The sequence below is a fragment of the Trichechus manatus genome, unplaced genomic scaffold (genome assembly GCF_000243295.1).
Source record: "Trichechus manatus latirostris isolate Lorelei unplaced genomic scaffold, TriManLat1.0 scaffold00006, whole genome shotgun sequence".
Taxonomy (NCBI): Eukaryota; Metazoa; Chordata; class Mammalia; order Sirenia; family Trichechidae; genus Trichechus; species Trichechus manatus.
Genome location: NW_004443942.1, coordinates 9,851,292 through 9,878,794, shown reverse-complemented (window position 1 = coordinate 9,878,794; position 27,503 = coordinate 9,851,292). Strand labels below are relative to the sequence as shown.

At 47.8% G+C, this 27,503-nt stretch overlaps 1 protein-coding gene across 1 annotated transcript in view; it reads right to left on the bottom strand.

Annotated features, from left to right (window-relative positions):
- OTOG (otogelin) overlaps window positions 1–27,503 on the bottom strand; it is an 86,947-nt gene that overhangs the window by 32,403 nt on the left and 27,041 nt on the right. The window contains exons 24-33 of the mRNA XM_012557269.1: window positions 26,708–26,865; window positions 22,940–23,043; window positions 20,571–20,709; window positions 18,292–18,426; window positions 17,868–18,014; window positions 17,459–17,578; window positions 12,788–12,904; window positions 11,922–12,078; window positions 8,756–8,782; window positions 6,054–6,221 (exon numbers count right to left, since the gene is read on the bottom strand). Coding sequence (XP_012412723.1) covers window positions 6,054–6,221; window positions 8,756–8,782; window positions 11,922–12,078; window positions 12,788–12,904; window positions 17,459–17,578; window positions 17,868–18,014; window positions 18,292–18,426; window positions 20,571–20,709; window positions 22,940–23,043; window positions 26,708–26,865 — 1,272 coding nt within the window. The remainder of the gene's footprint in view (window positions 1–6,053; window positions 6,222–8,755; window positions 8,783–11,921; window positions 12,079–12,787; window positions 12,905–17,458; window positions 17,579–17,867; window positions 18,015–18,291; window positions 18,427–20,570; window positions 20,710–22,939; window positions 23,044–26,707; window positions 26,866–27,503) is intronic.

Here is a 27,503-nt window from a genome sequence, read left to right as displayed (position 1 = left end):
CTGACCCTCTACCAAGCATGATGTCCTTCTCCAGGGACTGGTCCCTCCTGATCACATGTCCAAAGTATGTGAGATGGAGTCTTGCCACCATCCTTGCTTCTAATGAACATTCTGGCTGTACTTCTTCCAAGACAGATTTGTTCATTCTTCTGGCAGTCCATGGTATATTCAATATTCCTTGCCAACACCATTATTCAAAGGCATCAATTCTTCGGTCTTCTTTATTCATTGTCCAGCTTTCACATGCATATGAGGTGACTGAAAACACCGTGGCTTGGGTCAGGCGCACCTTAGTCCTTAAAGTGACATCTTTGCTTTTTAACACTTTAAAGAGGTCTTTTGCAGAAGATTTGCCCAATGCAATGTGTCATTTGATTTCCTGACTGCTGCTTCCATGGGCATTGATTGTCGATCCAAGTAAAACGAAATCCTTGACAACTTCAGTATTTTCTCTGTTTATCATGATGTTGCTTATTGGTCCAGTTGTGAGGATTTTTGTCTTCTTTACGTTGAGGTGTAATCCATACCGAAGGCTGTGGTTTTTGATCTTCATCAGTAAGTGCTTCAAGTCCTCTTCACTTTCAGCAAGCAAGATTGTGTCATCTGCATATCACAGGTTGTTTATGAGCCTTGCTCCAATCTGGATGCCTGGTTCTTCTTCATATAGTTCAGCTTCTCGAATTACTTGCTCGGCATACAGACTGAACAAGTATGGTGAAAGGATACAACCCTGACGCACACCTTTCCTGACTTTAAACCATGCAGTATTCCCTCGTTCTGTTCGAACGACTGCCTCTTTATCCATGTACAGGTTCCTCATGAGCACAACTAAGTGTTCTGGAATTCCCATTCCTCACAATGTTATCCATAACTTGCTGTGATCCACACACTCCATCCCTTTGCACAGTCAATAAAACACAGGTAAACATCTTTCTGGTATTCTCTGCTTTCAGCCAGGATCCATCTGACATCAGCAATGATATCCATTGTTCCACATCCTCTTCTGAATGTGGCTTGAATTTCTGGCAGTTCCCTGTCGATGTACTGCTCCAACCACTTTTGAATGATCTTCAGTAAAATTTTACTTGCGTGTGGTATTAATGATATTGTTCTATCATTTCTGCATTCTGTCGGATCACCTTTCTCTGGAATGGGTTCAGATATGGATCTCTTCCAGTCGGTTGGCCAGGTAACTGTCTTCCAACTTTCTTGGCATAGATAAGTGGGCACTTTCAGTGCTGAATCTGTTTGTTGGATCATCTCAATTGGTATTCCATCAGTTCCTGGAGCTTTGTTTTTCATCAGTGCCTTCAGTGCAGCTTGGACCTCTTCCTTTAGTACCAATGGTTCTTAATCATATGCTACCTCCTGAAATGGATGAATGTTGCCCAATTCTTTTTGGTACAGTGACTCTGTGTATTCCTTCCATCTTCTTTTCATGCTTCCTGCATTGTTTAGCATTTTCCCCATAGAATCCTTCACTATTGCAACTCTAGGCTTGAATTATTCTTCAGTTCTTTCAGCCTGAGAAATGCTGAACATGTTCTTCCCTTTTGGTTTTATATCTTCAGGTCTTTGCACATGTCATTATAATACTTCACTTTGTCTTCTCGAGCCGCCCTTTGAAATCTTCTGTTCCACTCCATAACGTCATCATTTCTTCCTTCGGCTTTAGCTACTCTATGTTCAATTAGCTATGTACCCTGGGGTAAATTACTGACTCTTTCTGAGCCTCAGTTATCTGTAAATCAGGAAAATAAAAGAATCCACCTCCTAAGATTTGGAGGTAGATTTGTGGATTAAATGAATTAATATGAGCAATGCACTAAGAACTGTGCTCTGCATGTGGTAAGTGCTACAAGAATGGTGAACTATTATTATTAATAGAAAAGTAACCTCTCCCCCAGGATCTTCAAATAAAACTGGCTCTCTAGGGAGATGCACCAGGCTGTGGCTCTGTCCCTTGAGTACACCCTTCAGGAGACCAAAAACTCTCCACCTGCACCCCCAAGTAAGAAACTAAAGCCTGTAAGATTGCTGAATCCTCCTCTATGACATTTTCTGCTCTCCATTTCTCCCCGTCACCACTCTTCCCATTATAATCCTTAAGGTCTGTCATGGATTGAATTGTGTCCCCCAAAAATGTGTGTTAACTTGGTCAGGCCATGATTCCCAGTATTGTGTGGTTGTCCTCCATTTTGTGATTTTCCTATGTGTTATAAATCATAATCTCTGCCTGTGGTTAAAGAAGATTAGGATGGGATTTAACACCCTTACTAAAGGTCACATCCCTGATCCAATGTAAAGGGAAACTTCCCTGGAGTATGGCCTGCACCACTTTTTATCCTACAAGAGATAAAAGGAAAAGGAAGCAAGCAGAGAGTGGGGACCTCATACCACCAAGAAAGAAACACTGGGAGCAGAGCATGTCCTTTGGACCCATGGTTCCTGTGCAGAGAAGCTCCTAGTCCAGGGGAAGACCGACAAGAAGGAGCTTCCTCCAGAGCTGACAGAGACAGAAAGCTTTCCCTGGCACCGACACTCTGAATTTGAACTTCTAGCCGACTAGACTGTAAGAAAATAAATTTCTTTATTAAAGCCATCCACTTGTGGTATTTTTGTTACAGCAGCACTAGATGACTAAGACAGAATTTGGTACCAAGAGAGTGGGGTGCTGCTCTAACAGATACCTAAAATGTGGAAGCAGTTTTGAAACTGTGAATGAATAAAAGACTCAGAAGGAAACGAGGAAAACTGTTAACACTGGAGAAGGCGCAGATGGTGAGAAACAGCAGCAAAGGACTGGCAGCAGCAGTGAACCGGCAGCAGCAGCATCAGGGAATCAGTGCCAGACGGTGCTGGAGTCAAACCACGGAGTGAGAGAGCTGAGTGACTGTGTGCAGGAGACTTCCTGGCGGAGTAGGGTGCCTCCAGGCACTTATTGGTGGAGCTACTAAGCTTTGGAACACTTGCTCCAGCAGGGCAGATGTGGGTGTGACGCCCAAGAGGCCAAGAACACAGGAAACTGAGCTGCCTCAGTCTCAAAAGGTATGGCCTCGACCTCTGGGGGTTTCAAAGGGTGGAGCCATGGCCTCTGGTATTTCTAAGAGTGGAGTCGCCACTTAGATGGACTAGGAGAGTGGTGCACCTAAAGCCGAGGGAGCAGATGCCATCACAGTGGGCCTGGAAGACGGAGCTGAAGCCCAGGGCCAAGGGGCCTCCGCTCAGAATTCAGACAGTGTGGCCAATACCTAGAGTCTGGAGGGCAGGGCCATTGTGTAAACGGTCTCAGAGAACAGAGGATTATTTTCAAAGCCTTGAGGGCTAATGTAATGTGTTCTGCTGATTTGCTTGGTGCCTGTTATGCTTTCTTTCCCTCCAATTTCTCCCATTTTGTAATGGAAATGTCCAGCTTGTGCCTGTTCTGCTATTGTACCTTTGGAATCAGATAACTTGTATTCTAGATTTCACAGATGAAGAGGAATTTTTGGATTTTGGACTTGGAGTTGATTTAATACTTTTGCTATGATATGATGCAGTGAATGTGTCTTACATGTAGCAAGGACAGGAATTTTGGCAGGGGGGCAAAGGGTGGAATGTCATGGATTGAACTGTGTCCCCCTAAAATATATGTTAACTTGGTTAGGCCATGATTCCCAGTATTGTGTGGTTGTCCTCCATTTTGTGATTTTCCTATGTGTTATAAATCATAATCCCTGCCTGTGGTTAAAGAGGATTAGGGTGAGATTATAACACCCTTACTAAGGTCACATCTCTGATCCAATGTAAAGGGAAGTTTCCCTGGAGTGTGGCCTGCACCACCTTCTATCTTACAAGAGGTAAAAGGAAAAGGAAGCAAGCAGAGAGTGGGGACATCACACCACCAAGAAAGAAACACCAGGAGCAGAACATGTCCTTTGGACCTGGGGTTCCGGTGCAGAGAAGCTCCTAGTCCAGGGGAAGACTGACAAGAAGGAGCTTCCTCCAGAGCTGACAGAGACAGAAAGCCTTCCCCTGGAGCTGACACCCTGAATCTGGACCTCTAGCCTACTAGACTGTGAGAAAATAAATTTCTTTATTAAAGCCATCCACTTGCGGTATTTCTGTTATAGCAGCCCCAGATGACTAAGACAAGGTCCAACTTAAGGGACAGTTCCTCCATGCAGGCATCCCACATTCCACCTGGAAAGCACCTTCTCTTCTGCTCTATTGTTCCCTGGGTGCACTACAGGGGAAGGAGCCCAGGATGAGACAGTGGAGCTCTGCTCCCAACTGCCCATGAGACCCAGCCCAACTGTGAGATGGAATCTGGACATCACAGCCTCTGGGGATCCTTTCCAAGGGATCTCGAAGCCCAGGTTACTCTGCTGTACACAGTGGGGTTCTGCTTAACATGCCTGTAAAACTACTGGAAAATCAATACTCCTTCTGGACTAGGCCTGACTTCACTTCAAATACTGAATGGAGAACAGAAAATCCCCATTAAGCAGATGGCCTATCGCATCTTCAAAAGTTATGAGACACTCTTCTTCAAGAAGGGCCACGCAGATGTGGGGATCCAGTTTATCTAGGGGGAAGTGTTTTTTTTAAGGTGGTGGTGGTACTTCTGGCCCTCCTGTGCCCCAGTCCCTGGATCCTCACCCTGCGTCTCCTTGTGCAGGGACATGATTTTGCTTACCACCTCCTACTGTAGCCCCAGCTCACATCACGAAGAACGCCACCCAGAGCCGGGATGTTGGCTGTGCCCGTTGTTGGCTAGGGTGTCCTTCCTTCCCTTAAAGCCTTTCCATGGCTGCTCACTGCCCTCAGAATAAAATCTGAACTTCTGAGCTTGGCTTGTAAGCTCCTTCCTGACTTGTTCTCACCCTTCAGGGGAGCATCACTTATTCCAAGAAGCCTTTCCCGACTCCTCAAGATGGAGTTGTGGACTCTTCCCAAGGGTTCCCACTGACGTTGCAACTGCTTTTGACTGTGTGCCTCCCCAGTTGGACTATGGACTCCTGGTGGGCAGGGACTGTGTCTCTTACACCCCTGATTTCCCTATGTCCAGCTCTGTGCTTGGCATGGGATTGGAGCTCAATGAAAGGGAGGAGGTGGACGGAAAGGAGGGAAAGATGAAGGGAGGGAGGGAAAGAGAGAGGGAGGAGAGAGACAGAGACAGAGAGATCTTCAGAACTTGATAAATTGCAGACACTGAGAATCCGAGAGCTTCAATTTTTAGAATGGGATGGCTTCTGAGAAGCCTCCTGCTTCCAGTTAGCAGCTGATGCAGGGACTGCCTGTGAGGACCATCCCTCTGATTAGGGAGATACTGACTGGACGGGGCCAGCAGGGGCTGGGGCAGAAACCCTGATCACAGTGATGGTGGGCGTGTGCACGCACAGAGACACAATACACACAAAGGGCCACAAAAGAGCAGGCCTAGCACTGACTTAAATGAGGACTTGGAGGCACAGCACTTGTCACAAATACCAAGGTACCGCCCTGCACCAGGCAAGGCTCTGCACCTCATCCCCCAAGTGCTACTGAACTTTGAAGAGAGGACAATGCCTTCAAATCTGCTGGCAGTCTGAGACCCAAAAGGCTGTGGCTGATTCCAGGTGTGCTCAGTCTGTATCCCACCAGCCCAAAATCCAGGATCAGAGCCTCGGCAATGAAGAGCCCATTCTCCCACTCACTAAAGAAGGTACGACTGGAGCCAAGGAAGCAGCAGCTCCCCCTGGAAGCTGAAGTCTATCCATCCAGTCTCAATCATGGAGGAGGAGGAGGAAGGGGGAGGCAGGTGAGAAGTAGTTTCCTCCTGGCTTTTCTGTTTTGTTTTGCTTTGTTTTAGGGAGAAAACAGAAGGTGTCTCTTTGTAGAGTATAGAGGCTGACCCAGAAGCCTTTGGCTGGGAAAGGAGCCACAAAGCTGGCTCCTGTCACGAATGAGCTATGTTGGAGCTCCACATTTCTCTGGCGGCTACAGACCACTCTCAGGCTTCAGCCTCCCCGCTCCTCCAGCACCCGTCTCCCTCCCCAGAGGGCTGGATGGGGCCGGAGGGTGGGCCTTACCATGGGCCTTGGCCTTGTAAAGTGCAGCCGTCAGCAGGAAATTCACCATGTCCCCCGGTGCCACATCTTCTGTCCTCATTAGGACCACAGCACTGCCTGCCGCCTTCCTGGCCACCAAGGAACCACTGGCCGCCAAGCTGGCTAGCTGGTAGGGGCCCTTGCCTAGCGCTGAAGAGGAGGGGCCCAGTCATAACCCCTAACTCCCTGGGCCTCTGCCCGCATCCCATCCCCACCAGTCCCCATCGAGAGGCAGGGAAGAGAGCACCAAGGAGCTACTTTTGGTAGCTTCCCTCATCCCAGGCCCCAGCAGCATTGATTTCCATCAGAGGGAAGGGACAGGAACCCCAGGCTGCCAGCCTGGAGAGGAACTGACCCTCTGCACAGTGCCTGACTCATTTCACAGGGAGCCTGCAGAGAAGGGGACCCACAGGGGGCATCTGGGTCCCAAAAGGCCACTCCAGGGGCCTGTCCCACTGCCTGAAACTTCACCATTACAGCCATTGCTCTATTCAGAGTCATCTCTGGGAGAAGACAAGAGACCTGGTCTCTGCCCCCGAGGGATGAAGCCTGGGAAGGCTGGGCTCAATATTAGTGTTCATCTATTTATTTCAAACCTGTGTGATTTCTTGTGTCTTTTGGTTTCCTGTAGTTGTTGGTGTGGAATACAGGTTTGCTGGAAAATTGCAACAGGCTTCCTGCCTGTGATGTGGCCCCATTCTAATGCCTCCTCCCCATGGCAGCCTGAGTCACATCACTAACCGCACTCCTTGCTGGGAACTTTTCAGCGGCTCCCCGTTGCCCTCAGCATAGAATCCAAGAGCTCAGCTTGAATTTGGGAGCCACTTGCCCTCCAGCCCCTGCTTTCCTCCCTACCCCACTCCCACTCCCTCTCCCTACCCTCGCCCCTGCTCTCGCTCTTCCTTGAAAGATCCATGCTGTTTCATACCTTGAGTCTTGCACTTATGCTGTTCTACCCTCACAGTGTGTTCTGCCTTATTTTGTGCCTAGCAAACATCTACTCAATCTCTGGGGCCCAGTGCAAATGTTACCAAGGAAGCTTTCCCTGCACCGTCTCCGGCCACACACAAATGTCGTCCCTCCTCCTCTGTGCTCCGCCAGCCCTCGGAGCACAGCACACATCCATTACAGCTCTTATGATGTGGATCTGCACCGTGGGTCCACATCTGCTCCCTACTAGATGGGAGACAGGTAGTGATGTGCTGGTCACTGTTTAACAACCAGCTCTCCAAAAGGGGGGGGAGGGGAGGTGGAGAAAGACTTAATTTGCTTTCCATGGTGTAAATACTCCCACTATGGCTGATTTCAAAACACCAACTGTGAGCCAGGCACACACAATTGACTCTGAAGAGTCAGTGCAAGCAGGCCCCAGTACCACTGTGCTGGCTCTCATTTATCATTGATTTCTCAGCACCTGGCAAGGGCCTGGGACCAGAGAAAATGCTAGTGGAAGAACAGAGCAAGGAATGGATGGGTGGGTGGGTGAGTAGGTGGAGGATGCTGGAAACAGCTTGTCCTTTGCCAGTTACTGCCACCCAAAATGCCACAGAAGGGAGAAAATGGCTCAGAGCTGTCTTGCTAAAATGTCTTGGGGTCCTACAGCCTGATGTCAGACAGATCCTGCCTGTCCCAAGGACTGCAGTTCTACCACTGCAGATTCATTCCTTTAGTGGTTAAGGTTTTAGGCTATCAAGAGACCCTCAGGGCAAATATTTTGGCAGGAGTGTAGCCATTGTGAATTATCATGTTACAACCTGGTCTGGCCCTCATCATCGCAGGCCCTCAAACTGGTAACCTTGTCTCTAGTCTGTCCCTCTGCGTTCTATCCACCATACACTTGCCAAGGTGATGTTCCTAACCAAAATCTGATAATGCAGGAAACAGAACAAAGCCTCAGGCCTACACCCACACAGGCCTGCTTTTGGCAGGATGGTGCCTAAGGAGGGACAGGGGCTCAGAAGTCAATGGTGAATGGCACCAAGGACCTGATGAACATCTAACTCTGCCGAGGTCTTACCAAGGTCCAACTGGATAGAGTTTAGTATAGAAAACTACTCGTGGGCAGCCCTCCCCCCAGTGATTAAGTGGACTAATCGGCTCTACTGCTGGACATTAATCTCCCTTGGGACCTTTGGTCATGACCTGCATTTTCACCCCAGTTCATCTAGAAGCTGGAGTCTATCCTGTACCCTGAGACTTTGGCTAAATTTGAAAATGAATCTGGCAGGTTGAGCCAGGCCATAGGTTTTACATCAGCTGTCCATTTACATCTGCCTTTGCCAATTCAAATCTTCAGGAAACGCACGATGGCATTTAATGGGCCTAATGACCTGGATTCTGAAGGCTGTGGGGCTGGCACACTGGTGCAAATAGGGTTTTTACTTCTCAGTGAAGCTGCCTTGGGTGAGCACAGTCCCCAGGGTGCTGGGCCCTGCCTGACCTGGCCTGGGTACTGAGCAAGGGCTGCAGGAGCTGCCAGGGACAGAGTGCCAGGGGCATCCCTGGGCCCTGCACAGTCAGGGTTCTCTTCAAGTGACAGAGTTCCCAGATGGGTAGCAGCCTCTCCCTACCCCTTGTCACAGCTCTTCCAGGGCCAGCAGAGCCTCAGGATGGCTGATGTGGTGACAGGATGGGGCTAGAACTGCCCCGGTCCCCAAGTCCCCACTTGGGGAGGACGGGCTTACCTTTGTTAAAGAAGTCACAGTCATATGCTGAAAGAGAGAGAACAGAGATTTTTAAGAGCCAGCCCAGGGTCTGGAACAGATGGACAAAGCCAAGGCCCCTCACATTCCAGCTCTCCTTCCTTCCCCAAGGGCCAGTCCTGGCCTGTTTCCCAAACTCCAGGACTCCGGGATGGTCACTGGATTCAGATGACTTTAAGACTGTCACTAACCAAACCAAAAACCAAACCAGTTATTGTCAAGTCAATTCTGACTGTCGCTAGAGGGAAGAAATTCAGTGGCTCCTCTCTGCACCCCCAGCACAGATCGCAGGCCTGGTCCAGAGAAGTTACTCCGCATAGGTTTGCTGAATGAGCAAATGAATGAGTGATGGACAGAAAGATGTGTTCTGTGTGGCCCTGAAGGGCAAGACTGGAACCATGGAATGGAAGCTACAATTAGAAACGCTGCAGAAGGTGCTGAACTCCCTGTCCCTGCAGGAACAATGTGAGCACAAGATGGAAGTCCATTTGTCAGAGAACCCTAGGTGGGAAGGGCACCGGAGTTTCCAGGATACAAGGGTTCTTCCAGTTCCAGAAGTTTCCCTCATCCAGCAGAGGCCCCTCCACCAGCCAGCCTTGGACAAGCTCTGGCAAGTGTGAGCTCAGCGTGCCCTCTAGTGGCCCAGCCCAGCACCACAGCCTATTCTCCTGGTGCCCACAGCCATGGATTTCCTCAGTCCTTTGGGCTCAGGGACCAGAGGGGACCAGGGCTTGGAGACCTTACGGGGGGCACCTAAAGCCAGCAACAAGGCCATGAGGAGCCAATAAGTGGATCTAGGATAAAGGCTTAGGAGGGGCCTGTCTCATATGTAGACATGGTCTGGAAAGAGCCATTCACTCCACTCCACACCCCAAACCCCATAGTCAACACTCTATTCCTTTGCATTTGGCACTGCCCTCTGGAAAGAGCCAGGAAATCTACAACTGACCCACTGTGTGGCTATGAGCAAGTACCTGCCTTCTCTGGGGCTCAGCTTCCTCATTTATGGATTCAGAAGATTAAACTAGAAAATTAGAAGAGCTCTAAGTCTCTTGGGTTCCAAGGGTCTACCAGATCAATGGGAGACAGCCCAGCAGAGTCATTAAGAGCCATCTCTCTAGAGTCAGACCTGGGTTCAAACCCCATCTCTTTCACTCATCAACTGCAAATGCTGGGACAAGTTACTTAACCTCTCTAAATTTTCATTTCCTCCTCTCTAAGGTGAGACCAATACTAGTATCTGCCTGACGGGCTTGCCAGTGCCTGGACTACGGTGGGACATTCACCTCACATGCAAAATTTAAGGGGGTGCCCACAAATTCAGTATTCAAGATAAATCATATTTTAATGCAATATTTGAAAAAAATAAAGATTAATGCAAACAATCCATGATGAATAAAATATCAACATTTTAAATAAAGACAAAGCCTTTACTCATGAAGAGTGTGCTTCTTAGCTCAAGTAGATACCTGAGACTAAATGGGCAGCTCCTGTCCAGAGGTGAGATGAGAAGGCAGAGAGGGTCAGGAGCTGGCTGAATGGACACGGGAAATCAGGGGTGGAAAGGAGGAGTATGCTCTCACAGTATAGGGAGAGCAATTAGGGTCACATAACAATGTATGCATAAATTTTTGTATGAGAAACTAACTTGAATTGTAAACTTTCACTTAAAGCACAACAATAAAAAAAAGAAAGAAAGAAAGAAACAGAGCCTTGTTGAGCCATATTGGAGACTGAGGCAAAAGGAAAAATCAGTAACATTGATCTTGTACTTCTTTAAATTTTGCACCCAAAGGGAGTGTCTGGCTCACCTCACCTGCCCATCTGCCCCTCCCCCGGTCCAGGCCCTGAATATTAAATGAGTTGATGCACATAGGAACAGGGCCTGGCACACAGTAGGTCCTCAGTAAACACGTGTTTGCTTCCTCTTCCTGAAGGATTTTTATCAGAGAAGTAGATGCGGAGGCAGGCTGCATGAGGTCCCAGGGTATCTGGGGTGGAAAGGTCTCAGGGAAAAACAGGCAGAGAAAAGGGAGGCCAGAGGTGGATTTTGTTCCATCATCTGCTTCCTGGGGTCATCCTGCCTGGAGCACCCGGGGCTCAGCAGCTCCTGCAGCTGGGACAGCATTCAGGTCCCCATGCAGAACAACAGCAACGCCAGCAACAGTATAGAGCACTGTGACAAGTGCTTTATATGCATTCTCACTGAAACCTCACAGCACCCCAAGAGATAAGGATGGTTATCCTCATCCCTTTATTATAGATGAAGAAACTCAGAGAGCAAGGAACGTGTCCCAGCTCACCCAACTTGGTGATGCTTGGGTCTGAACCCAGTCAGTCTGACCCCAGAGCCTGTGTAATAAACCACTGCCCCCCAAAGCGGGATGTGCTTGCACCAGCAAAATCCACTGGTGTGCAGGAATAAATAAATAATTAAAAATTAAAACTTCTATATATTTTATCTTTTAAATAATTTTTGTATCTGTTTTGTGATATACATTTACCCTAATATATATGTATATATACTTTTACATATGCATATATATGTGTGTGGATTTGTATGTGCTCAAAATATTTTTGCTTGAGATGAGTGTGCAATCAAAAAGGTTTGCAGACCACCCTTCCGCTCAATAAACTGATAACTTGTGCTGTCTCCGATAGGGTCCACGGGTCTCAGTTGACAAAAGGCTTTTCATTCATTATCCTGTTTGATTATCACAATATATCCAGTTGGGCAGGCTTATTCCTATTTTTCAGATAAGAAAATTGAGCCCCAGAAAGGTTGGGTGACTTGTTTGAGGTCACACAGCTTGCAAATGGCAGTTCTGGGCCTGGAATCCAGGGCTCCTGACTCCTCTAGCAAAGTAGTGAAGAGCACAGGTTTGCAGCTGGACTATCTGGGAATGAATCTTGGCTCCACAGCTAACCTGAATGACCTTGGGAATGTTACCTAATCTCACACTCTATGCTTCGGTTTCTCCAACTGTAAAATAGGAATAAATAGTCCCTACATCACAGAGAATTAAAGGAGTGCCTGGCACATAGTAAGTGCTCAATAAACACTAGCCAGAGTGATGATACCCCATGGGCCTACCCACAGTGGAGGCCCCACTCTTGCCTGCTTGGATGATTAGACTGGGGCACTCACGGCAAAGGCGTGGGGTCCGCCAGTCAATGGTCACCCCGTGCTGGCAGCACTGGTGAGCGTAGGCTGACACGCTGGCACAGAAGCACTCGCAGTCACCACCCCGGCTGCACCCACATGTGTCCATCAGGCAGTTTGAGTAAAACCAGGTGACATCAACCTGAAGGAAGTCAAAATTCAGAAGTCAGATGCCAGATCCTGAATGGGAGATCTGCAGCTTCTCAGCTGATGCCACCCAGCCTCTGAGAGCAGCATAAATATGAAGGGACCGTGGGATGGGGTGAGCTGCCTGCGGTGGGGTGAGGCAAGGAAGGCAGCCAGCTTGGAGGGAAACAAGAACTCCATGGTTGAGAGACACCAAATTTTGAAAACTAAACTCTCTCCTCCCTGAGCCTAGCCGATTTGTTCCAGGGGCTGAGGATGTGGCTGCGGAACAGGTGTGGGGTCTGAGCTGCCAAGTCAGGAGCAGAGACAGCCAAGACCAGCCTTCAAGGCCCTGGAGGGTGCCATGCAGAGCTGACTGCCAGCTTTCCTGTCTTCACTGAAGGCAGAACAGGCAACATGGATGCCACAGCATGGGAGGTTTGGGTTAACTATTCAGAAGAACTTCCTGGTAAGGACAGAAAGCCAGATTGAGATAGCCTTGAAAAAAGAACAGAAGATCTTGCTGTCTGTCTGTCTACCCCTGGCCAACTTAGGAAATAGGACAAATTCATCTGAATAGGCTGGAGGCAGGGGAATGGAAGAGGTGGGTCTCTGGCTCTAGACCTGAGGTGTCTCCTCCCAGGCAGGGGAGAGTCTGAGAGCATAAAGGACTCCAGGGAAGTGGAAGGGGGACTCAGGGGTGGCCAAGGCTGGGGTTGACTCACCACAGGATGGCAGGTCTCAAACACCTCGCTGAGCAGGATGCTGCATTCCTTCTTGGCAAATGGTTCTCGGAGAGGATTCAGTACACATGTGTCCCGGGGGTCCAGGGTGTCTGGACACTGATGGGGAAAAGGCAGGGCTGTTGCCTGGTGTGGCAGACAGATTCTTAGGGCAGCCCCCATAATCCCCACCTGCTGGTGATGATGCTTTTGTATAATTCCCCCTCCTTGAGTGTCAGAGACCCCTATGACTTGCTTCAAACCAACAGAATACGACAAAGGTGATGGGATGGATGTGATTATGCATACATGGTTACATGATTGTTACAGAAGACTGTAGAGCTCATCCTGCTCGAGTCTCCTCTCTTGCTGGCTGTGAGGAAACAAGTAGCTGTGTTGGGGAACCCCATATGGCAAGGAGCTGTGGGTGGTCTCTAGGAGCTGAAGGTGACCTCTGGCCAACAGCTAGCAAAATAACCTGAAGCTCTCAGTCCTATAGTTGCAAGGAACTGATTGCTGCCAACAACCATGCAAGTAGGGAACTGGATCCTTCCCCAGTTGAGCCTACAGATAAGAAAACAGCCCTGGTCGATATCTTTATTGTAGCCTCATGAGACCCTAAGCAGATACAGCTATGCTATGCCCAGACTCCTGACCCACAAAAATGGTGGGATAATACATGTGTGTTGTTTTAAACTGCTAGGTTTGTAGTAATATTGTTACACAGCAATAGATAATTAATAGGGATTTCCCCAATGTCTGCTCAGAGCTGAACCTCTTCCATCAGGTCTACATTTTCACTGGATCCCTCCAGGTATGCCAACGGAGATAAAGAGAGAGAAGAAATGGGAGTGAAGCCACAAAGGTTAGTTACCCCACTCAGTTTCTCTAAAATGGGAGTGTGGCTGGGCACACTTCTCTGAGGCTGTGGGAACAGCCCTGTCCCACCTTAGGATTACATTGAGCTCCCAGGCCATGCCCACTTGCTCTCCATACCCAGTCTACACAGGGTTATCTCTGTCTACTTCCCAACAAGGAATTAAAAACAGGTGGACACTCTTATTCAACACTGTGCTGGAGGTCCTAGCCAGAGCAATTAGGCTAGAAAAAGAAAGAAAGGGCATCCGAATTGGTAAGGAAGAAGTCAAAGTATCTCTATTTGCAAATATGATCTTATACACAGAAAACCCAAAGAATACACAAGAAAACTACTGGAACTAATAGAAGATTTTAGCAAAGTTTCAGGATACAAGATAAACATTCAAAAATCAGTTGGATTCCTTTACACCAACAAAGAGAACCTCGAAGAGGAAATCACTAAATCAATACCATTTACAATAGCCTCCAAGAAGATAAAATACTTAGAAATAAATCTAACCATAGATGTAAAAGATCTATACAATGAAAACTACAAGACACTACTGCAAGAAACCAAAAGAGACCTGCCTAAGTGGAAAAACATACCTTGCTCATGGATAGGTAGACTCAACATTGTGAAAATGTCAATTCTACCCAAGACGATCTACAGATACGATGCAATCCCGATCCAAATTCCACCAGCATTTTTTAAGGAGATGGAGAAACAACTCACCAACTTCATATGGAAAGGGAAGAGGACTCAGATAAGTAAAGCATTACTCAAGAAGAAGAACAAAGTGGGAGGCCTCACACTACCTGATTTTAGAAACTATTATACTGCCACGGTAGTCAAAACAGCCTGGTACTGGTACAACAACAGATACATAGACCAATGGAACAGAATTGAGAATCCAGACAGAAATTCATCCACCTATGAGCAGCTGATATTTGACAAAGACCAAAAGTTAACTGGGGAAAAGACAGCCTCTTTAACAAATGGTGCTGGCATACCTGGATATCCATCTGCAAAAAACTGAAACAGGACCCATACCTCACACCATGAACAAAAACTAACTCAAAATGGATCAAAGATTTAAATATAAAATCAAAAACAATAAAAATCATGGAAGAAAAAATAGGAACAACGCCTAGGAGCCTTAATACGTGGCATAAGCACAATACGAACCATAAGTAACAATGCACAAGCACCAGAAGAAGGACTAGATAAATGGGAGCTCCTAAAAACCAAACACTTATGCTCATCAAAAGACTTCATCAAAACAGTAAAAAGACAACCTACAGACTGGGAAAAAACTTTTGGCTACGATAAATCAGATCAGCATCTAATCTCTAAAATGTACAAGATGCTGCGAAACCTCAATACAAAAAGACAAATAACCCAATTAAAAAACGGGCAAAGGATATGAACAGGCACTTCGCCAAAGAAGATATTCAGGCAGCTAACAGACACATGAAGAAATGCTCACGATCATTAGCCATTAGAGAAAGGCAGATCAAAACTACAATGAGGTATCATCTCACCCCAACAAGGCAAGCATTAATCCAAAAAACACAAAACAATAAATGCCAAAGAGGTTGTGGAGAGACTGGAACACTTATACACTGTTGTTGGGAATGTAAAATGGTACAACCGCTCTGGAAATCAATTTGGCACTTCCTTAAAAAGCTAGAAATAGAAGTACCATACGATCCAGCTATCCTGCTCCTTGGGATATATCCTAGAGAAATAAGAGCTGTCACACAAATAGATGTATGCACACCCATGTTCATCGCAGCACTGTTCACAATAGCAAAAAGATGGAAACAACATAGGTGCCCATCAATGGACAAATAGATAAACAAATTATGGTATATCCACACAATGGAATACTACACAACGATAAAGAACAACGATGAAGCCGTGAAACATCTTATAACATGGAGGAAGCTGAAGGTCATTATGCTGACGGAATTTAGAAGCACAAATGTTGTATAAGACCCCTATTATAAGAACTCCAGAAAAGGTTTAAACACAGAAGAAAACATTCTTTGATGGTTACGAAGGGAAGGCGGGGAGGGAGCAGGAGGGTTATTTACTAACTAGATAGTAGATAAGAATTATCTTAGGTGAAGGGAAGGACAGCACACACTACAGGGGAAGTCAGCACAACTGGACTAAACCAAAGCTAAGAAGTTTCCTGAATACAATCAAACACTTTGACGGACAGAGTAGCAGGGGTAGGGGCCTGGGGACCATGCTTTCAGGGGACATCTAGGTCAGCTGGCATAACAAAGCTTATTAAGAAAATGTTCTGCATACTACTTTGGTAACTGGTGTCTGGGGTCTTAAAAGCTTGCAAGTGGCCATCTAAGGTGCATCAATTGGTCCCAACTACCTGGAGTAAAGGAGAATGAAGAACACCAAAGATACAAGGAAAGTATTAGCCCAAGAGATAGAAAGGGCCACATAAACCAGAGACTTCATCAGCCTGACACCAGAAGAACTAGATGGTGTCTGGCTACCACCAATGACTGCCCTGACAGGGAACACAACAGAGAATCCCGGATGGAGCAGGAGAAACATCGGGTGCAGAACTCAAATTCTAGTAAGAAGACCAGGCTTAATGGTCTGACTGAGACTGGAGGAACCCTAGAGAGCATGGCCCCTGGATTCTCTATCAGCCCAGAAGTAAAACAATTTCTGAGGCCAACTCTTCAGACAGGGATTGGACTGGACTGTGGGACATCAAGCGATACTCGTGAGGAGTATGCCTCTTAGCTCAAGTAGATACAAGAGACTAAACGGGCAGCTTCTATCCGGAGGTGAGATGGCAAGGCAGAGAGGGTTAGGAGCTAGTGAATGGACATGGGAAATCAGGGGTGGAAAGGAGGAGTGTGCTGTCACAGTATGGGGAGAGCAATTAGAGTCACATAATAATGCATATATAAATTTTTGTATGGGAAAAAATAAAAAAGCAGGTGGAGACCTTAGTTCACTTAGTCAGGAGAGGCAAACATGTATATATGAACACAAGTCTCAGGGTATTTCTCAACACAGCTTACTAGGCAGCTCTTCTGACTGATCAGAGTTGTCACATGAGATGAATTTATTCACCCATCTCTTGGCACAAGAAGACCACAGAGAAGGTGGATGATCCAAGATAAAAACTCAGGTCTCCTGCTCCCCATTCAGTGCTCTGTGTCCCCCTCCCCGCATCATAGCTCACAGCTGGACAGCTCCAGTCAGACATATCCTAAATCTCAGGGACACCCCCTCATTCCTGCCTCTGCTAATACTGTCCTCCCTCTCAGAGGCCTTTCCTCTGATACATTCATCTATCCAAATATAGCCTCTAGTTCAAGTACCAGCACTAGTCCCACCTTCTTCAGGAAGTCTTTCTGTAATCACCTCAACCCTTATCAGTCTCTCTTGGTCACTCCTCAGTGCCAGACCTAGTGCCAGGCCCTGGGGGTACACAGATGGGTAAGATGGTCATACTTAAATAAGCCTCAGTTTCCCTAATTAGGTGCTCATCTTCCCTAGGACAGAGACTTTGTCTTATCCCCACTTTCCCACCACCCACCAAGGCTTGATCCAGGGCAGGGTGGGGAACCAGATCTATGAGACAGAATGAAGCATGTCCTCAGGCTATGGGACAGAGTCTAGGGCTGGTGATGCTGGGTTGGAGGCTTAGAGGGCAGTTGCAGGAGCAGTCTCACACCAATGCCCCTCTTCCCTGACCGGGGGCCAGGTTCTCCCAATGCTGGCCGGTACCCTTTTGAGTGAGGGGTGTGAGTCAGTGTGAGGACCTTTACCTCAACTGCAGCCCAACTGCTGCCAAACTCCTGGGGGTTAGTTAACTCTAAGTTCTCTGGGGTCCTCATCTCATTGATGGTTTTTAAGTCAAAGTTTCCACAGAGTCCTGTCAAATGTCCCTGAAAGGAGAAAGGAGGCCACAGTTAGTCACAGACATTCCAGGGGTCAGTCATGGGCAGAGGGATCACCATGAGCCCAGAAGTCTGTCACAGACCTAGAGCAGTAGAAGAAGGAAAGGGGAAGGTCAGAGAAGGAGGGACATAGAGTCGGGTGGGGGAGATAGGAGGGGAGATATGACGCTCCTGGCTCCTCAGTTAGGGTAGAGCTCACCCAAACACACCCAGGGACTTGGCTTAGCCATGGGCTGGGAGCAGAGAGCCCCTTGAGGGTCACTGCTCACACATTTACCTGCCACTGAGGCCCAGCCCGGATGTGTACGGTGGTTCTCTGGTCCCATAAAAGGGTAATGTGCTCCCGTGGGAAATGTACCAGTGTGAAAAATCCCACTCGCCATGTGTAGACCTCCTGCTTCTCATCCAGGAAGCTCTCGGGACTCTAGGGAGACAGAGATGGTCAGTCCTGAGGCCTGAGTGCCTCTCAAAGCCTGGGTCAGCTCAACCTGGCTGCAAGTCACTATGCAGCTCCAAGGCTTCACCAACTCCATTGCTTCCCTCATGCCCTCATATCGACCTCTGTGTTCCTGACCCTGGTCAAGAAATTCAGTCTAGGCTTCAAGAGAAGAAAACCAGACCTTAGCCCTCTTCTGCCCCCAGCCCTCTGGGTAACCTGTAAATAGTCTATCTATACACCCTTCGCCTGTACCAGGCCTTACAGGATTTCCCGAGTCATCGTCAAAGATGATGAGTGAGTTCCCAACGTTGATGGAAATAAATTTCCTGCAGATGATGCCAGAGCCGTAGCAGTTCACATTTTCTACAATCACAGAGAAGCTGAAATCTGACGTGCTCTGAAGAAAAAATAAGTTAGTCCAATAAAGCCCAAGGAGAGAAGAAATCCTGCTGAGAGGCACAGAGGTAGAGACAAGTGGTTTTGAATTCACTGCTACTTCTTACTAGGTGTGTAACCTTGAGCAACTTATTTCTGCTCTCTGGAGCTCAGTTTCCTACAGTGTTCGGTATATAGTGACTCTCCAAAAGTTATGAGTAATTAATTAACATATAATGGGAATGATCGGTGTTGGCAGGAGCGGGAGGGGCAGGGGCCCTGCCTTACATACACTGTTGATGGCAACAGAAGTCTTTTTGGAGGGCAATTTGCCAGTATTGAACAACATTTTAAACGTGCATAACTTTTATACAACAATTCTACACCTAAGAAGCTAGAGGTATACCCACAAAAGTATTCACTGCAGAATTTTAATGTTTAAGTATTGGAAACAACCTCAATGTCCATCAATGGGGAATAATAAAGCAAACTAGGGCATGTTCTTTCTGTAGAATTCTACGCAGCTGTTAAAAAGAGAAAGTAGATCTATGCAAACTGACTTGAGATAATGTCCAAGACAAGTGAAAAAAGCAAGTTTGAGAATCCTATTTATATAAGCTAACCAAGGATGTGTGTGTGTGTGTGTGTGTGTGTGTGTGTGTGTGTGTGTGAGAGAGATGGCAAATGGCCTTGAAGGACTCAAACCAGACTGTTAGTAGTGGTTATTCAGCAGGGGAAGGGAACAGAATACGTGTGAAGGGAGATATTTGTTTTCAATATATGCTTCAGTATTGTTTTGAATGTTATGAAGACTATGTATTACCTCTGAAATTAAAAAATTAAAATAAAACAGGGTCAGTAATACTTTGGGCATGTTGTCAGGAGGGATCAGTCCCTGGAGAAGGACATCATGCTTGGTAAAGTACAGGGTCAGTGAAAAAGAGAAAGACCCTCAATGAGATGGATTGACACAGTGGCTGCAACAGTGGGCTCCAGGATAGCAATGATTGTGAGGATGGCACAGGACTGGGCAGTAATTTCATTCTGGGGTGCATAGGGTCGCTATGAGTCGGATCCAACTTGACAGCACCTAACAACAACAATCTTGATTTCATGGAGTCACTGAAATTATGTAAAAGACCCCAGTACAGTGCCTGCCCCATAGCTAGGACTCACTCCATAAAGTTTTTTTTTTATCATTACTATTGTTGTTGTTATTCTTACGATTATAGAATGAGATGGATGGGCCCTTAGCAAAACCAATGTCCCCGGTATGTGTCTCTGGCACTCTGCCACCTGTCCCATTGGTACTCCTTTTCTCCTTTTGGAGGGGATCCTGCCTTCACTGAGCCACCCCCACATCACCATTCCTCTTCCTCCAGGTGAGCTGATGGCTTTAGCATGCCATTCCTTAAGCACATCACCTCTCGAGTCAAATTTCCTGGTTCGAACCTGACCCCAGCTCACACTTACTAGCTATGTAAGCTTGACTGAGATACTTAACTTCCCTAAGCCCAAGTTGCCACATCTGTAACATAGGATCAACCCTACCTTGTAGGTTTGCTGTGAGAATTAAGTGAAATAATCTCTGAAGAATGACTCAGCAGGCGACCAGGCACATAAAAGCTCAAAAAGCATTAAACCAAAACCAAATCTGTTTGTTGCCTTGAGTCGATTCCGACTCATAGTGACCCTATAGGACAGAGTAGAACTGCCCCATAGGGTTTCCAAGGCTGTAATCTTTATGGAAGCAGACTGCCACATCTATCTTCTGTGGAGCAGCTGGTGGGTTCAAACCGCCATCCTTTCAATTAGCAGCCAAGTGCTTAACCATTGCACCACCAGGGATCCTTAAAAAAGCATTAGCTCTTATTAGTACAGACAGAAAAGCCCTCGGGACCCCATGGGGCGGGCTATAATGGTGAGTGGACAGACAGAGGGGGATTTTATGACTGGTGGGCTCTGTCAGCCCTGGGCCTGCTCCTTAGCACTTATTTCAGTCTCTAGAGAGCCACACGCCAAGGCTTGGGTCTCTTCCTCCCCCCAGTTAAGCGTCAGACTGGGGTCCCCTGCACCACTATGCCCTGACACTCCTCGGCCTAGGCTGCTCTGGGTCCTCATGGCAGAGTATGGGAGCCAGCCAGGCAGGCACATCCCGGAACTCACCTTGATCAGGTGCACTTTGCACGCCCCCACAAAGTCAAAGGGGAGCCCATCAAATGTGCGGTAATGACGGTCACCATAGACAGTGCAGGTGGAGGCGCAGGGGTGGAGAGTGCACTGGAATGAGCCCTGCTGGCACTCGCTGAAACACACACATCCAGACCAGCTCTCAGGACACTGTCCACACCATGCCTTGAAACCCATGACAGAGCCATTGCCTACTGCACACCCACTGTGAGCCCCTGGGCTAGGGGGTCAACAAACATCACCAACCCCCAACAGAAGCCCAAAGGCAGGACTATGATTCCCATTTTATGCAGGAGAAAATGGGGCTCAGAGAAGTTGAGGGACATACAGTCAATAAATAATGGAGCTGAAATTTCAAGTGAGGCCAGTCAGCTTGACTGTATGTGTTCCTCCAGCCACATTCAGCTGTGTGGATGCAGGTGCGGAGGAAACAAAAGGATACATGTAACCAAAGTTGTGGTTGGCCAACAAGTGCAGCAAAGTGGGAGAGAAACAAGAGAACAGGAACTGCATTTATGGAAGTGATTATAATGATGGCCCATGGGCTTGGGTAAGAAGGGAAGGGAGGTGAGAAGCAGTGGAGAAGGGGTAGGGTCTGTGGATTAGAAATCCCCATTGGGTTGAAGGACTGGGGGAGACAGAGTACTAGAAGAAGTGGGTCATAAAGATAGAAGGTAAGGTTAGATGCAAGGAGTTGAGATATGGGCTGGTTGCAGTTTTGGGAAATGACAAGATGCAGGGGGTGGCCTTGGGAGTTAGTGACTAAAGCCAGTTGGAGAATAACATCACTGGAAGAGAGGAAATGAAGAAATTGAGATTCCAGGGTAATAGACACATCATCTCTAAAAGGATATTGAAATCTCCAAGAACTCAGACAGGAGTTAAGGTTGGATGGAGTGACAGTGTGTTCAGAACTAAAATCTTCAGGAGAAAAGGGGTATGATCTGGGGATACATGAATGACAACAACAAAGACAGGCAGGCTCTCTCCAATGACACAGCACATATACACTGAGTTATGCACTGACTCCACTTCTTCCGAAGCCTGTGTATACATCCTATCACACACCCACCTACGTAACTTACCACAACTCAGCTATATACACAGTGCTGTAAACACTCCTACCATGGCCAATTTCATGCTACCAGCAAGACGTCACTGAGCAGAGTTGGAGAATGATGTGTAGCCAGGCCCCACCCCTGTAAACAGATCCTCTCAAACAAACACTCAGGCCATACCAGCCCAGATGCACCTCCAGCACCCACCTGCCCACTGGAGAGCAGCTAGAATCTGGGACACGGTGACATGTCCTTCACAAGGGAATTTTACACATGTATTAGGAAGGTGGAATTTTTAAAAATGAGTTAAAAAGTAACACCTTGCCCACGTTTCCCAGTCCCCTCAGGTAGAGAGGACACCCACCCCATGGCAGGTCACTCTCTCCAGTGAAGACAGAAGCCTCCTTATGCCAGTGTACTAAACCTTAAGATCATCCCAGCCCCCTGGCCCTGGCTCCATATTCTTCCCCCACCTTCTGCTTTGGGTCTGATTTCTGAGCATGATGTGCTCACCAGGAGGGGATTCGACATAGCACTGCCACCCCCTGCCTGAGGGTGGGGGTGCTGGTGCAGTGGCTGGAATCCAGTGACGTGATGGACTGAGTCAGTCCCCAGGCCTGAGCAACCTGGGCTAATCCAGGCCAGCCAGCCCCAAGCTCTTGCCACATGCCATGTGGCACCCATGTTAGCTCTGGCATACCACAGTCACGGAATCCCACAAGACTATGAGCACACAGTCTGCACAGAGCTCTGTGTCTGACATTATACCCGGGACTTCTGGGATCAGACAGCTAGGGCTCTGACCTTGTAAATACACCGTGATGCATTTGGGGAAACCAGCCTAGGAGCAGATGGACTAGACTCTGACTCTGCTGCTAACATGGACAAAACGACCACAGCCATCCTCTGGGCCAGAGACACAGGGCAGCATCAGCCCCACGTGAGACAAAGACTCAGGGCCAATGTCCGGATAATTGGATGGGTCTCCAAGACGGATCTGTGCCCACACATACATGTTCCTATAAATACGCAAACACACTGTCATGGTAACAAACATGCAATGGACATACATTCACATACATGTCTAAACAAACTCACATTCATGTAAATACAAAAAACCCCAGAGTATTCTTTTATATGCATACAGTTACATGTATTCAGACCCCTACACAACACACAGCGTAACAGGAATGTGGTGAAAGGGGGAATGCTAAACTGTACTCAGGAGCCCTCTCCCCATACCCATCCCTCTGCAAAAAGCAGAGCATGGGCAAGGCCCTCACTTACCAGGTGTGGCAGGGAGACATGACCAGGTCCCCAGGGAAATATTCCTTCCCCTTCCACGTGCACGGGCACTCCTCAGGCAGGAAACAGGCATCCCCATGTCTGAGCTGGCTGCAGGGACCCAGCAAGCAGATGGTCAGGCGAGCACTCTCCCCAAGCCTGCCATCTGTGGAAGACCCCACAGCCACGTGAATGCCCTGGGGGGGCTCTCAGCATTTACCCCAGAAGAGACTGGCGACCATGTTCCCATGGGCCATCCTGCTGCTGCCCAGTGAGGTTCAGAGACACTTCCTCAACTGGCCAAACCCGGAACACACTGGGCCCAGCTCAGAAGTCTGCCACCCATAAGGAAGCAGGGTGCAGTTCAGGAGGAAAGGAGGAATGGCAGCACTCCTTAGGCACCAACTGTATACTAATGAACAAACCATGGACACAGGCATTGCCTCCACACCCGGATTGTTCGTGGAGCTCTCAGACCACAGACCTCAAAACTGCAGTGCCTCTACCCTCCAGTCTGCCTTCTATGAACTCTGACACATTCCCAGGCAGGAGCCAGGGCTGTCTGAGAGCACTATTAACAATTCTCAGGCCATAGCTCTGGGCCAGATCCAGGCCTTAGCAGGGTCCAGTCTGGGGCAGGGGTAAGAACACAGACTTTGGCAATAAGCACTTTTTGGTTCAAATCTAGAATCTGCATAGGACAAGTTATTTAACCTTCCTATCTTATTGTAATTTTCAAAATAATATAAGTATCCGGTTTAAAAAGGCAAAGAGCAAGAGTATTACAGGTATTATTATGAAGTTCTGAGAACAGGCAAAACTTATCTATGCTGACAGGAATCAGAACAGCAGTTGCCTAGGGGTCTGAGGTGAGGGGATTGACTGAGAAAGAGCAAGAGGGACCTTTCTGAGGTGATAGAAATAAATGTTGTATTTCTTGAGAGGGGTGTGAGAAACAAGATTATATAAATTTGTGAAAGCTTAGCAAACTGTATGCTTAGGATCTATGCATTTTAGCATACATAAATTATACCTCATTTTTTAATAATTAAAAGAAAATGAAAGTGAGACACCACAAAGCCCACTGGAGGCTCTGTGTATAAGGGAGGACCCACTAATTTTTTTTTTATTGTGATTTAAGTGAACATTTACAGCTCAAGTTAGTCTCTCATACAAAAATTTATACACACATTGTTATGTGACCCTAGTTGGTCTCCCTACATTGTGACAGCACACTTCTTTCCACCCTGTATTTCCCATGTCCATTCATCCAGCTCCTGTCCCTTTCTGCTTTCTCTTCTTGCCTCCAGACAGGAGCTGCCCATTAAGTCTCAAGTATCTACTTGAACTGAGAAGCACACTCTTCACGAGTATCATTCTATGTCTTATAGTCCAGTTTAATCTTTGTCTGAAGAGTTGGCTTCGGGAATGGTTTTAGTTTTGGGCTAACAACAGTCCAAAGGCCATGTCTTCTGGGGTCCCTCCAGTCTCAGTCAGACCATTAAGTCTGGTGTTTTTACTAGAATTTGAGTTCTGCACCCCACTTTTTTCCTGCTCCATCAGGGACTCTCTGTTGTGTTCCCTGTCAGGGCAGTCATTGGTGGCAGCCAGGCATCATCTAGTTCTTCTGAGGACCCACTAATTTGTTGCTTCTGTAGCTTTTTTCTTCTGGCCCAGCCACTTTTCACAGGAAAAATCCTCTTTTATCTCCAGCTGGAGGCGGGGGTCACCATCCTGGGAAGCCATCTGAGGAAGAGGGCTGGGATCCCAGCACATTTCTACTTCATCTCTGTTTTTACTACGCATCTCACCCTCCTACTGCCCTCGAGATCAGTGTCTCTGAATGTGTTTCTCCAGAGACTCTTACCACCTTTCTCCTGCTGGATGAGGGTGAGGCAGTCGCCTGACCCAGGGACTGAGGGAGGGATCTAGGGGTTTAACTGCTCCTTACACAGACTTGAAGGAGCCCTGGTGGCACAGTGATTAAAGTGCTCTGCTGCTAACTGAAAGGTTGGCGGTTCAAACCGACCAGCTCCTCTGAAGGAGAAAGACATGGCAGTCTGCTTCTGTAAAGATTTCAGCCTTGGAAACCCTATGGGGCAGTTCTACTCCATCCTATAGAGTCTCCGTGAGTTGGAATGGACTGGATGGCAATGAGTTTGGTACACAGACTTGCAACTCATCCTCTTGTCCCCTTCCCTCCTTCTCCCCTCCCGAGGCACCAAGGCTCTCAACACAACATGGGCTGTTTCTCCTTGGCCTTCCCCTCCACAAGCATCAGCTGTCACCCTCTGCTCTGCGACACGTTTCTACACACCCACCCATGTTCTTTTTGATCTATTTCATGCCATTGTTATCTCCTCTCCCGTTCTCTTTGTTCCTGTGGGTTTATACCTTTTTTACTACATTATCAACATTTCATTGTGGTTGTGGGAGGAAGTAGAGAAAGTATGTGTTTAATCCACTCTGTTTTACCTAAAGCCACTTAACGTTTCTAAGCCTCTGTGTCTTCATGTGTAAAACAAGGATAATGACACTTTCTTCCCAAGGTCATTATGAGAATTTAATTATAGACCTGGGCACACTGCCTAGCACCTAGTAGATACACAATGAATATTGATTGGTCCCTTGCCTTTCCTTTCTCCGTAATTACATCAGACACCAGCAATAGGCTGGCTCATGGCCTCCCACCTTCAGCCCCAGGCCCTGTCTCTAGCCACTTCCTAGGATGTCTTCCCTGCCGCTTACCATTCACTGCTCTGACCCTGCCCTTCTTGTCCCCCCAGTCTTCTTATCCCTCCCCCCAACCCAGGCATTTCTCAGACCTGACTGCATCCCTGAGCTCCCACTGTGCTCATCACCAGGAACAGCATGCAAAGACTCAAAGCTTTGGCCTCTGCCCCCAGGTGTCCTCAATCTGTGCGTACCCTCTCCTTACCTGTTAGGGGACCCTCTCACTCCAGGCCCCCCTCAGAAGGGCATTTGCAATGCATGGGATCCAGGTGAGGGGGACAGTGCTGTCTGCTCACCTAGACTGCTTACTCTGTGCCATTTTACAGACTAGGAAACTGAGACTCAGGGAAGTTAACTAACTTGCACAGTAGGTGACAGAACCAGGATTCAAGTCTTAGGGTCCAGGGTCTGTGCTCATAGCCACTGTGCTGCACTGCCTGCTGGCCCCAGGGCCATTGGCTCAGCACCCATACATAAGGGAATTTGGAGCAGCAGACAGTCTCAGACCCCTGCAGTGGCCCCAAGATCCTTGGGAGCAACACACAGCACCCAGAGATTCTCAGATATGCTGTGGAGAGAAGCATGGTGACCAGGGGGCTGTGGTTAGAACTTTGTAGGGAAACAGGCTGAGAGATGAAACATGGGTTTCTTCTCTCTTGGTCTTCAGCCCATTGGCTCTCTAGAGCATACCAGACACCCCTCAGTGCTTTTATTCGGTACCTGGGTTAATCCTCACAACATCTATTGAAGTGGTAGGTACTATTAATATCCCTACTTTATAGATGAGAAAACTGAGCCTCAGAGAGATGAGTCCTCTTCTTTGTCCATGGGCACATAGTTGGTAAGAAGCAGAACCAGGTAGAACTCAAGAAGGTTGGACTCCCAAGCCCCTGCTCTTTCCCAGACTCCTAGCTGGCCATTATACCCAGTACTGGGCTACTGCCTCCTTGCAAGGCTGTGTTAGGTTTTTCCCAACCCTCCCCAGGTTCCCTAGTTCTGCCAGCCCTCAGGAGTGGGAGACCACGCCAACATGGGTACATACCCCTGGGGGCAGGCGCAGCCCGAGAGGCAGGGGCCACGGGCCGGCACACTCAAGTTCAGCAGCTGCTGCTCACACGTCCTCTCCCTGCTGAGCTCTGGGTCTGTGTGCAGCTCACTGCAGTTCACGAAAACCTGGCCTGCTGGGCAGACAGCAGCTGGGAGAGAAGAGGGCAGGTGCCGTGAAGAACTTGGACACTCAGCAGGATGCACGGAGGACACCTGGGCTGTAGGAGGGCCAGGGAGACCTGGTGGCCCAGCATTTGGAACTTAGAGATGAGGCTCCGATGCCTCCTCAGGCTCTGGCCATTCCTAGGACATTTCTTGGGTTCCCAAGTACACATTATAGAGAGGGATAGATATGTACTGTCACACAACATGATAACTACCACCACCCCTAGTACCCGTCACTCAACATGTCCTCTGTACCAGGTACTGTTCCATGCACTTTGCATGCATTATCTTATTTAACAACCCTGTGATGTTTATCATTATCTCTTATTTTCCCATTTAACAGAAAAGCCACTTCTGCTTTCAAAAGGCTTAACAAAGTGAGAGGAAGTGCCTCAAACGGACCAGGAGAGGAGCCAGAAAGAGGATGGCTGAGCAGTGTGGCAGGGTGGCCAGAGGACTTTCATTAACAATAGGGAGAGTCGATTTACTGTTACCTGTATTTCTGTGACATAAGCTCCCTCTGTCTCCTGAGCCTGCAGTAAAGTCTGCTGTGCACATTCACGTGTTATGTGAATGTTTTTTTTAAGAGAAATCAATAAAAAGGAGCTGAGTTTCCTGCCTG